General features: G+C 36.2%; 1 protein-coding gene and 1 pseudogene across 7 annotated transcripts; both read left to right on the top strand.

The window, feature by feature from the left end:
- Positions 1-250: 250 nt before the first annotated feature.
- LOC148295063 (uncharacterized) lies at positions 251-3875 on the top strand (annotated as a pseudogene). Its single transcript, XR_015835321.1, has 6 exons — positions 251-383; positions 1219-1733; positions 1837-2062; positions 2155-2505; positions 2920-3282; positions 3369-3875. The product of XR_015835321.1 is annotated as an uncharacterized LOC148295063 (transcript).
- Positions 3876-6649: 2774 nt separating this feature from the next.
- On the top strand, positions 6650-10769 carry LOC110752209 (G-type lectin S-receptor-like serine/threonine-protein kinase At4g27290). Of its 6 annotated transcripts, none has more exons than XM_088251774.1 (9): positions 6796-6839; positions 7254-7343; positions 7647-8462; positions 8658-8771; positions 8936-9084; positions 9177-9387; positions 9502-9745; positions 9844-9994; positions 10081-10769. In XM_088251774.1, the coding sequence occupies exons 3-9, from the start codon at positions 7649-7651 to the stop codon at positions 10381-10383; spliced, it is 1986 nt and encodes a 661-aa protein (XP_088107900.1). In that variant the 5' UTR covers positions 6796-6839; positions 7254-7343; positions 7647-7648; the 3' UTR covers positions 10384-10769. The 6 variants fall into 6 exon arrangements, with proteins under 6 accessions (XP_088107902.1, XP_088107900.1, XP_088107901.1 ...); XM_088251775.1 differs by lacking the exon at positions 6796-6839 and adding an exon at positions 6865-7077; XM_088251776.1 differs by having other exon boundaries at positions 6650-6839; positions 7254-8462.
- The last annotated feature ends 1804 nt before the right edge of the window (positions 10770-12573 follow it).

Here is a 12573-nt window from a genome sequence, read left to right as displayed (position 1 = left end):
AGTTGATATCAACTTAATGATAGATAACATGTTCCTCCCTCACTAGCTACCATGTTTCTACCCAATCAACTTAGGGGCTATTTGGTACACCTCCTTGGATTGGCTTGGATAGGACTAGCTTAAATAAAACCACAAGCCCATGTTTGGTGCAGCCCATCTTTAAGTTAAATGAGACTATATAATCCGAGCCCACAAAAAAAACTTCACTCGTTGGCACTAAATAGAGAACTCTGAAGAGGTGTCTCTAAATAACGAAGTCGCTATTGAGTCTGCCATTATCCAACGTTGCTCTGCTCTGCTCTTCTCTTCGACATGCTCTGGCTCTCCTCTTCCACGTTGCTTTGTTTTAATCTTCTGTTATGCTCTACTCTCACTCACTCAAGGTTAGTTGTTCAACTCTCTTCTTCTCTTTCCACTCTTCTTCTCTGTTTGTCTCTCTCCTTGGTGATATTTGATGGGTTCAATTTGGTATTTCTTAGTTTGATTTTAAAGTTTTGATTATGTGGTTGTTTGTAGTTAGCTTAATTTGATGAGAGTTAACATTTGTATTGGTTAATTTTCATTGGATTATAATTGGGTATTTTTCTAGGGTTTTCAATTTTGAATTGTTTTGTTTATGGGGTTTTTATTTGGAATGAGAAGAATAAAAGGGTAGAGGTCATGTGGCTAATTTCACGTTGTGTTTGCAAACAGACATTTGGTTTTTGCAAATTGTGATTGCAATTGCATGTTGTGTTTGCAAACAGACATTTGGTTTTTGCAAACTGTGATTGCAATTGCATGTTGTGTTTGCAATTACTTAGTGACGGTTTGGCAATTTGCATTAGGGAAGTTGAGCTTTCACATTTTGGAAATGTTCTAGGCAATTTGTGGTTTCTGTTTCATGGATTATAATTGGGTATTTTTCTAGGGTTTTCAGTTTTGAATTGTTTTGATTACGGGGTTTTTGTTTGGAATGGGAAAATATGAATAAATTGATGGGTGGAATTGGAGTTTTGAACAAATTTAATGAAAGTCATTGTCGTTTGCAACAGAATGACTAGATATATTATCTAAACATATGTAATTGTTTCCGGTGAAAAAAAAGAAAAAAAAGAAACATGTACCATAAGCAATGCAAAAACTTTGTTGGTTTGTATATATATTATCTAAACATATGCTTTGTTGGTTTATAAAAATATACATGCTTAATTTTTGGTGGTTTCTATGATTTATTAGATATGGATCGAAGAAAGCTTTTGTTGATATTACTGATGGAGATGTGGCATTTAGAGGCAATGTGTGGTTGCACAATTCTTGTGCTTATGATGTTCAAAATGAGGAGAAATCAATGGCTTATAGAAAGATGTGACCTTAATAATCATTCCTTTGTTAGACGTGAGACGCGGTTGCGTTATCTAAATAGTATATTGGAGAATGATGTAGTGTGTGAGAGCGAATTAAGAATGGATTTAAGGAAGTTTGGTATATTATGTGAGTTGCTTCACACTAATGGAAGGGTTAAAAATTATGGTTTGGTGACTTTGGAGGAACAAGTGTGTATATTCTTACATGTACTTGCACATCATGTTAAGAATCATACTATTAGAAGTAGATTTATTCGATCGGGTGAGACCATTAGTAGGTACTTCAACTCTGTGTTGCAAGGAATTTTAAGATTGAAAGGTAACCTATTGAGAGTGCCGGAACCTGTGGGTGAGAGTTGCACAGAGTATAGATGGAAATGTTTTAAGGTATGTTTATTATGTATTGGAAATTTGGAGAAATTCTAGTAAGTTGCTTTGTCTTCTTTTGAAATTTTTAGAACTTAATTAAAGATAACCTTTCTTTTACTAGAATTGCTTGGGAGCTCTAGATGGAACTTACATTAAAGTTCGTGTGCCTGAAACTGATAAACCAAGATATCGAACTAGGAAGGGTGAAATTGCAACAAATGTGTTGGCTGTTTGCTCACGTGACATGCAGTTTATATTTGTATTGCTGGGTTGGGAGGGATCTGCATCTGACTCTCGAATCCTTCGTGATAACATAACTAGGCCAAATTGGTTAAAAGTTCCCACGGGTAAGGCCATTAGTAAGTATTCACTTTATGTGCAATTTTGAATTAAATTTATATACCAACACTAATAGGAATTGTCAATTTTTGGTTATTAGGTTATTATTACTTGGTAGATGGTGGTTACACAAATGGTGAGGGATTTCTTGCACCATATAGAGGAACAAGGTATCATATATCCGAATGGAGAGATGGATATACAGCTGCAAATCATCAAGAATATTTTAATATGAGGCATTCAAAAGCAAGAAATGTAATAGAACGATGTTTTGGGTTGTTGAAAGCTAGGTGGGGCATACTAAGGAGTCCGTCTTTTTACCCTATAAAGACGCAATGTCGGATAATTACAGCTTGTTGTCTTTTACATAATCTCATTATGAGGGAGATGTCCATGGATCCAATGGAGCATGAAGTGAATGAAATTAATGAGGCAGAAAATACGGTAGAAGGTGATACGATTGGCACTGTCGAAGCATCCAATCAATGGACTGCATGGAGGGATGACTTGGCCTTGCAACTATATAATGAGTGGGGGGCAACTAGGAATAACTAGGCAATTTGTGGTTTCTGTTTCAATTTGTGGTTTATGAATAGCTAGCCAATTTGTGAATTCTGTTTCAATTTGTATTTGAAAGATCACCATTCAAACTTAAGCATGTATTAATTTGCTTGAGGATTAAGCACTTTGCAATTTGAATAATGATTATGATTGTTATATTGACTTGACCAATTATGTTATAATTTTGACAACCTTGCTGTTGTTACCTATTGTTTGTCAATGTTACATATTTCTTTTGTTGTTTGTTTTTCTTTAGTTCAATGATGATATATAGTGTTGCTTTATATGTGTGGAGTAATAATAGGAATGGAAAGTGTTGATACCAATCAAGACTTTGAGCAAGGGAGGAAACAAACTAGGCGGTCATGGTCTAAATTTGAGGAAGAGCAATTGCTGACAGTGCTTGAAGATTTTGTGGCTAGAGGCCATTGATGTGAGACTGGTAATTTCAAATATGGTACTTTGCTCCAAATGGAGAAGTTTTTGAATAATCTATGTCTTGGTGCTTAGCTAAAGGCAAGTCCACACATTGAATCAAAGTTAAAATGGTGGAAAAAACAATATAGTATAATTTATGACATCATAAACACAAGTGGATTTGCATGGAATGATGTTAAAAAAATGCATTGAAGTTGATAGTAATGAAGCTTGGGAGACTTATGTGCAGGTACTACTTGCCTATATTTCATTACAGAGATTTGTTTTTTGTTACATAGTTAAACATAAACTAAGTGGTGTCTTATTTTATTGTAGCACCACAAGAATGCAGCTGAATGGAGGAGCAAATCATTCCCATTATTTGATAGACTTGCTAATATTTTTGGAAAGGATCGTGCTAAAGGAAAAGGAGCTGAAGTCCCCAGTGAGATGATGGAAGAGCAAGGGAATAATGAAGTTGATGCTAGTGATGACAATGATACATCTCCCATGTCAATAAACAAGGAGGGCAGCCAATCTGTGGCTAGTCAAAACAAGAGGAAAAGAGGCTCAAGTGATGAAGACAGAATTGTGACTGCATTGGAAAAATTGTTTGAAGTATCTGGAAAAAGAATGCAAATGGTGACTGATGCTTTCTTAAAAGGTAATGAAGATCGATCTGATATTGCCAAAGAAGTCAAGGAAATGGGATTTTCTGCTATGGATCAAATTAAAGCATTAAAAGTCATTTTGGATAAGCCACAAACAATATCTCTGTTCAAGTCACTTGATGCTGATATCAAAAAATCCTTTGCTGAGCAATTGCTCAACGAAAATGCTTGAAGGAGGCAACATCTGATAAATTGGAAACACCACAAGTGCATCTCCCACCTTAGAAATACCACAAGTAGCTGCTATAGCTTTTGTTTTTGCTGCTTTATTAGTCTCAGTTTGGAATTGTGGATGTTTATTTATATATATTATTTAGTGGGTTTTTGGTTTATTATTATTATTGTTAGTCTGTGCGCTTGTGGAAAGTAATATGTGAAAGTGAATTTGTAATTTCAAGCCATGTGGATGACGCATATATATAAAATATCTAACTTTTGCATCTATAAATATTATATGACTTTTGCTTTATATGATGTTGGGATGGTTTGGAGCTTGTCTCACCACCATGTTTGAACGAAGAAAAGAAGAATAAAAGGGTAGAGGTCATGTGGCTAATCACATTTTGTTTTTGCAAACTGTGATTGCAATTGCATGTTGTGTTTGCAAACAGACATTTGGTTTTTGCAAACTGTGATTGCAATTGCATGTTGTGTTTGCAATTACTTAGTGACGGTTTGGCAATTTGCATTAGGGAAGTTGAGCTTTCACATTTTAGAAATGTTCTTAAAATATAGGCAAGTTTTGGAAAATTTAATACCAATTTTTGGTCTTGGAATTATAGTAAAAATAGTTGATAATTAAAATATTATCACTTCAAAGAAAATTTTAAATTTTTTTGTCCCAGCCCGAGCATAAACCAAACACAGGATAGTACTATTTTTGTTATCCAGCTTCTTAGTCCGACGAAGCACCAAACGTAGGCAAGTACTTAATCCAGCTTAGGCCAAGCCAAGCCAAGCCAGTCCAAGACAATCCCAGGATTTAGTCCAGTCCATAACAGTCCGCCGTACCAAACGACCCCTTAATGATATGAGCCACATGTTTATATCAACCTCTCTAGCTACTAAGCCTATAATCATTGCCTACTAAACCATTCATTTATAAGGCTATGATTGTTACCTATCATTTAATTGGTTTGATTGAACTTAGAAAAATATATTTGAAGTTTGAATCACTCCTTCAAGCTAGTACATGAGGACGTGTGTGCACACAAATTAATCAAAGATATATCCATTAGAAAGAACCAACCCAAAGCATGGTGCATCAAAACAAAAGCTAAATAACCATAAAGTATGATAGGCAGTCCCACATCGCCTGCACACATTCACTTCAGCTATTTTGTGTTTTATAAATATCTTCACAGACTTGATAGCCATCAAGCACGAGTGCGTGGGCCTAGAATGTCTAGTCCATAATTAAACTACTTTTGTACTGAGTTTTGGCAAATTTGGTATTAGAATCTCTAAATATTTGTGATTAATGTCTAAGTTGGTATTAAAATCTCTAAATATTATTTTGTTCCAAAAAATGGCATGGGCCGTATAGGCCCGAACTAAAAGCCCGAAATTGTTAAGCTCGTAGGTAGGGTTTGGGCTTAGCACATTTCATATGGAGCTTGCTCGGCCCGGCCCATTTAAGGGCCAAGAAAGTCCGTTAGAGCATTTCCAGCGGGGAGGGTTGGGGGGGGGGGGCAAGCCCAAAAACCTATTTCCAGCAACAAAACCCAGCCCGGGCAAGCAGTGGGACCCAGCAAACTGGGTTGGCCCGAGGGCAAGTCTAGCCCCAGGTCCAAAACTCGGGCAAGCTGACGTCATTGATGACGTCAGCGCTACAGTGCATCGCTACAGTGCCGCGCACAGTACTCTCTGCCACGTGGTTGCTGCTGGGGCTCTCCGATTCGATTTTTTCCAGCAATCCAACGGCGACGATTTTTTGTGCAATAAAAAATTGAAAAAAAATCGAAAAAATGTTTTAAAAATTCCAAAAAAAATACTGAATTTATTTTCTATAAAAATACCAACAAATACTCTTCACTTTAAAAAAAAAATACCGAAAATCTTATCTGATATGAATAGTATTGACACGTAGGAACCCAAAAATCTTACCCGAAAATATTATCCAAAATAATTGTTTAAGTAAAAAAATTGTGAAAAAAACAAAAAAAATGAATAGTAGTTGCCATGGCAAGAGTTTGATTGCTGGAAACACACATAGCTAAAAAAGGCAAGGGCAGCCACTATTCATGTGAATAGTGTCAGCCCTAGCCCCCCTTTGCCATGGCAAGGGTTTGTTGCTGGAAATGCTCTTATAGGGTAGGGCTTGGGCTCGTATTTTTCAGGGTCGAACTGGCTTGACTCGGCTCAGCCCATTTTACAGGCTTACTTTTGGATGTCCAGCTGCTCATCCCCAAACTGACTTACTCGTGGCAACCTTCCAGCCGCCCAAGATTCCAGCCACCCCATTAATGCTTGGGATAGAAAGTCATGCACCTGGAATTACAACATACTGGAAGTCACACCTAGAGCTATTACAAATCATTTCCCCTTTCCCAAACTAGAGCTATTACAAATCAATTCCCCATTTACCAAACTAATTCATAAACCTCCAAGAAAGTTTCCAAGCTTCCCAACAATCTCATTGAATTTGGGGTTACTCTTTAGAAAATCAAGCCAAAACGTGTGAAAAAGTCTTCTGTAAAACCTTTGCTCCAGATTTAGCCTCCTTGCATCCTTTAGTTGAGTCAATTCAATTTTCCCAAGAAAAAGCTCCCCGCATAACCCTGGAACCCTCTTTTAATTCTCTTTTCAAATTTGAAAGTGAAATGTGCTCAAAATCTGGAATAAAGAAAAAGAAAAACTTGAGCGAAAAACTCAAATTTCTTTCTCAGGCTTTTTATTTCCCGAGACACTCCTCTGTTGATTGTGACCTTAATTACCAGAACTTAGCTGGAGAATGAAACGCAAGACGCAACCTGTGAATGTGAAAGGAGGGAAATTCTTTCTTCACTACAACAAATTTTTGGTCTTTCATTTGCTGATTGGTGGTGTCCGAGACCAAGCATTGATGCGCTCATTTGGCCAACTGGTTTGTACCATATCTCTACACAGTTACGTGATCTATCGATCAAGACAGAAGGTAACAAAAAAAGTTTCTATTTTGACCTGCAATTTTTCCACCATCGTTTGATGTTTGAATGAGGATGGCATTTCTTGCACTCATAACATACTGAGAAATACATATGCTATGATTGGCTATGTGAATTCCAGCATATAATGTTCTTTTCTTGATAAATACATCAGCATTTTGTAAACATCAGAAGTTGCCTATGTTTTCAATGCATACTACTTACCAGTCAATTGTGGTTTCCTTCACGGTACATACAGGGTCTTCTCAGTTAACAATCACAAGGGTGTTTTCTAATTCTATCCTTAACATGAATGGAACCAGTAGGAAGGGAGATCCAGAACAAAAACTAAATGGGTCATCTTTGTTTTTCGTTTATGATCGGTACTAATTTGCTCTTTCTGTTATTCACACTTTCCTTTGCAGTTGATAGCATTAGTCCCTCCCAGTCTATCCGTGATGGAACAACCTTGGTTTCCAAAGGTGGAAGCTTTGAGCTTGGTTTCTTCAGTCCAGGTAGTCCCGAGAATCGTTACTTGGGAATTTGGTACAAGAACATCCCAGTTCGAACTGTTGTGTGGGTTGCAAACAGATGCAACCCCATTAATGATTCTTCCGGCATCTTGATGATAAACAGTACAGGACATCTTGTGCTGTTAGGTCAGAATAAGAGTGTTGTTTGGTGGATAAGCTCAGCTAAACATGCCCGAAGTGCAACAGTAGAGCTTTTAGATTCTGGGAATTTAGTACTAACACTAAGAGATGCAGGAACCTATTTGTGGCAAAGCTTTGACTATCCTTCTGATACGTTCTTACCAGGAATGAAGATAGGATGGGACTTCAGGACAGGTATAAAATGGAGTTTATCAGCTTGGAAAAATTCAGAAGACCCGTGTCCTGGAGATTTCACTTATGGGATTGAAATGGAACGTGATACTTATCCTGAGGGATATGTTCGGAAAGGCACTGCAAAATACTATCGTGGTGGCCCATGGAATGGCCTGAGATTCAGTGGTTCACCAGAATTAATGCCTAATCCACTTTATAGTTTCGAATTTGTCTATAATGATGATGAAGTGTACTACACGTACAACCTTCAAAATGAGTCTGTAATCTCAAGAATAGTTTTGAACCAAACCACCAGTACTCGTGATCGCTTTACGTGGATTGAAGCAGATCAAACTTGGAAGGCCTATTCATCAGTACCAAGAGACTTGTGTGATAATTATGGCCTCTGTGGAGCCAATGGAAAGTGTATCATTGATGAGAATCCAGTCTGCCAATGTCTGAAAGGATTCGAGCCTGTGTCTCAAGAAAAATGGAATTTGATGGACTGGTCTCTAGGATGTGTGCGCAATAAACCATTAAGCTGCCAGGAAAGATATAAAGATGGGTTTGTCAAATTTGTTGGCTTGAAACTGCCAGATACTACACATTCTTGGGTGAACAAAAGTATGAATCTCAAGGAATGCAGAACCAAATGCTTGAACAACTGTTCCTGTATGGCTTATGCAAGCTCGGATATCAGAGGAGGAGGTACTGGCTGCGCCATCTGGTTTAGTGATCTAATAGATATCAGGCAGTTTCCAGATGCTGGGCAGGTTCTGTATATTCGAATGTCAGCTTCAGAATTAGGTATGGAACTTTGTAACATTGGCTGCTTGTTAAATACTTTTTATGTGACATTTAGCTCGATTGTTGATTCCATGTTGTTTTGATAAGAAATCCATTTTTCTTCTATCTAAGTTAAATCATTGACCTGATTTTTCCTTTATTGTTTGCTGCATTTTTTACTCATCTTCTCTACTGCATCATGCAAACATGATGAAGAAAGTGGTGGTAAAGTGAAGACAGCAATGATAATTGCAGTTTCCGTAGCAGTAGTGTTTTCTGTAGTGCTGTTAGTTGGATATTACCTTCACCGAAACAGGAGAAAATTAAAAGGTACATTAACTACCTTGACCATCTTTGCAAAAAATTTGTGGGTGTTGTTTGATTGTGTTTTGATGAATATTTGACAGAAAGGGATTTAAAGTTGTATGGAGTTTAATTTCGTGTATAAGCTATCACTGACATCAACCCCATTTCTACTACATGCGGGAAAACAGAGATAGGTGAAACAAATGTGAACAATGAAGGGGAACCAGAGGAGGATCTGGAGCTCCCGCTCTTTGACCTGCCCACAGTAGCTAGTGCCACAGATAACTTTTCAAGCCATAACAAGCTCGGAGAAGGTGGATTTGGACCCGTTTACAGGGTAAATTTGTAACTTGTATTTTAAGGGCCAAACTAAGAAAAAATAACTACATCCAGAGTTTCACAATATTTTGAAATACTGTAAATTTCCAGGGGACACTACCAGATGGACAAGAAATTGCTGTGAAGAGGCTTTCAAGAAGTTCTGGCCAAGGATTGAATGAGTTCAAGAATGAAGTTATACTGATTGCAAAGCTTCAGCATCGAAATCTTGTAAAGCTTCTTGGATGCTGCGTTCAAGGAGAGGAGAAAATGCTGATTTATGAATACATGCCCAACAGAAGCCTGGACTCCTTTATTTTTGGTTTGGACCTTTGGTACCTTAAAATTTTAGGCAGAATCAATTGCTTTAAAATAATTCATATGTAGGTTTTTAAACAGTTTTGAACTGAAGTTGAATTTGGATTAAACTTGCCAGATAGTGCGAGAGGAGAACTATTGTTAGATTGGCCTAAACGTTTCCACATTATTTGCGGAGTTGCTCGGGGTCTCCTCTATCTCCATCAGGATTCCAGGCTAAGGATTATTCATCGAGATCTCAAAGCAAGTAATGTTTTACTTGATAATGAAATGAATCCAAAAATTTCAGACTTTGGCTTGGCTAGAACATTAGTTGGAGGAGATCAGACTGGTGGAAATACAAACAGAGTGGTTGGAACATAGTAAGTTTTCCTTTGAATATTTTTCCACGATCTACTGTTCATCCCCATCAATGGTTTATTATGTTCTCACTTCCATATGATGTTTATACTTTCTACAGCGGTTACATGGCACCTGAATATGCTATCTATGGGCTGTTTTCTGTCAAATCTGATGTCTTTAGCTTTGGTATTTTGGTGCTGGAGGTCATAAGTGGAAGGAAAAATAAGGGATTCTACCATCCAAACCACAGTCATAACCTTATTGGACATGTAAGAATCAGCAGTATAATTTCTTCTTGATACATATTAGACGTGTGAATGGCAATTGATCACAGAGGAGTTTTGACATGTTTTAGGCATGGAGATTGTGGATTCAAGGAAGGCCTTTAGAACTGATTGATACGTGTTTTGAAAGCTCATGTACTCTATCGGAAGTGTTACGTTGCATCCATGTTAGTCTCTTATGTGTGCAACATCATCCTGAGGATAGACCAAGTATGGCATCTGTGGTTATCATGCTGGGAAGTGAGATTGCATTGGCTCAGCCCAAACAACCTGGTTTCTTTATAGAAAAGGAATCACATGAAGTAGGCTTTTCTTCAGGTAATCAAACATCTTCAACAAACGAAATATCGATTACACTTTTGGAGGGCCGTTAAGAAGCGATTAATTCGTGGTATATAGGTTCATGCTGCTTTGTTTACTTGTTGTGCATACTTTCAAAACAAGTAACTTAGGGACCGTTTGATAACCATTGCAATTTTAGTTTTTAGTTTTTATTTTTTGTGCTAGAGTATAGAGGAAAAAGAGGGAAAATGGAAGTGAGAATGAGAGTGAAGATGGAATTGAGAGGGAAGATGAGAGGGCCCTTAGTTTATAGATCGAAGTGGTGTGAGTTATTGAACAATAGATAGGTTGGGTGATAAAGACCATTTAGCTATTCATGTCATACAACATGTATATGCTACCAACTATTTCTCAACGGACACTTTTGAAAAAAGCAGCAAGGTTATCTTGAAGCATGAATATGTGAATTCCTTGTTTTTATGAAATTTTCTTAATATCCCAAGTTCCATAGATCTCATAAACTTTCTGCACCCAAAAACCAAAAACAAAAAACAAAAAAAGATCTCATAAACGGGCTTGTGTTAGTATTTTTCTATCCGTTATTCTTTCCAACATGCTCAATAAAGGGACTTAGGCCCAGCGAATGACGAAGGTTTAGGCTTTAGTCAACGTGAGCTATGGAACTTCGCATTTATTTTCATTCTTTTTGTGAGAGGGGTTTTTTTTAAAATTTTAAATTTATTTTAGAATTAAAAAAGATAATGAGTAGTTGTGTTTCATAAAAATAGGATCTATTATCTGATTTTCTTTTAATTAATTTTTTTTTTAATATGAAAAAGTGTGAATTTACCACATTATTCTCATTTAATTAATAATTTCAATTCTTAATGTTTGCATTAACCAAGGGCATTTTCTGGTATTTTGAATGTTTAACCATTCTCTGCCTTTTGCTTTATATATACTAGCCTCTCCACATGCGCTTCCGCGCCTATGAGAGACATTTTTTTTAGAATTGAAAAAAATAATGGGTAGTTGTGTTCCATAAAAATAGGATTCATTATCTGATTTTTCTTTTAATTTTAATTTTTTTAATATGAAAAAGTGTGAATTTACCATATTATCCTCATTTAATTAATAATTTCAATTCTTAATGTTTGCATTAACCAAGGGCATTTTTTGGTATTTTGAATGTTTCACCATTCTCTGCCTTTTGCTTTATATATATAGATATATAGATTATTCACATTGGTTGGTTTTTTTTTCTTTTTTTTTATATATACAAATAATATTCTACTTTAATATAATCTAAACTACGGAAAGGGGGATTTGAATTCGGGTGCAAAGTGGGGAGCATATTCCGCTCTAGCTAATTTAGCTAAGCCCATTTATGCCAATTGGTTGGCATGTTAATCTTTTAGAAACAGAATTTATTTCATTTTGCTCAAAACTAATGAAATAAATTGATTAACGTGAGCATACATCAACATGAGTAACATGCTCTGATTCCATATTAAAATGTGAAGCAGCTTCAGAAAAACCAAAGTGTAAAGTCAATGTTATGACAATAGGTAGGAGAAAGGAAAGTTTTTTTTGACAAATGAAAAGAAATGAATTTATTTGATGACTCGTGACCTGTTTGTAAAGACAAACGAAGAAACACCCATCGCAATCCACAAATTATCAAAATCCATTGTCAATTTGATTTAGACAAATTTTTATAATTCATAGTTTTAATATCCTTTTGTAAAATATATCCTTTTGTAAAATAATTTTTATAAATAGACATAATTTTTATAACGATAATTGTGTGTTCCTTTTATGCCACCACTTCGACATATACTTCTACAGCAAATGCGGGTTGATATGGTTTATCAGAAGGATGCTACTATGAATCATCAAATTGGGCTTCTTTGATATATATATATATATATATATATATATATTTGTAGTTTATTTTATTTCACCCAAGATGAAATTCCTGTGTGTTGAGCAATGGGCACGGCGGCCACTTGTAGGTGAGGGGAAAATGAGAGATTTGGGATCTTTCATGGTGTAAAATGAGAGATTTGGAGATGGCAGACCAGTAATTGTCTAAATTTATTCAATTTTGGTTATTATAAAAAATAAAACCAATGAGAAGGGTAAAATCGAAATGATGAAATCTGAATAAATAATGTCTTAAATCAAAATACAGGTGTCAATTATACAGAGAAGGGACACCGAAAGACACATAAAATGGGACAGCAGATCCTCTCTGACTCAAGTAAGCCTTACAAAAAAAA

This window comes from Prunus avium, chromosome 4 (genome assembly GCF_965620075.1).
Source record: "Prunus avium chromosome 4, drPruAviu1.hap1.1, whole genome shotgun sequence".
NCBI classification, from domain to species: Eukaryota; Viridiplantae; Streptophyta; class Magnoliopsida; order Rosales; family Rosaceae; genus Prunus; species Prunus avium.
The sequence above is the reverse complement of the archived record's forward strand: the minus strand, read 5'-3'. Positions and strand labels throughout refer to the sequence as shown.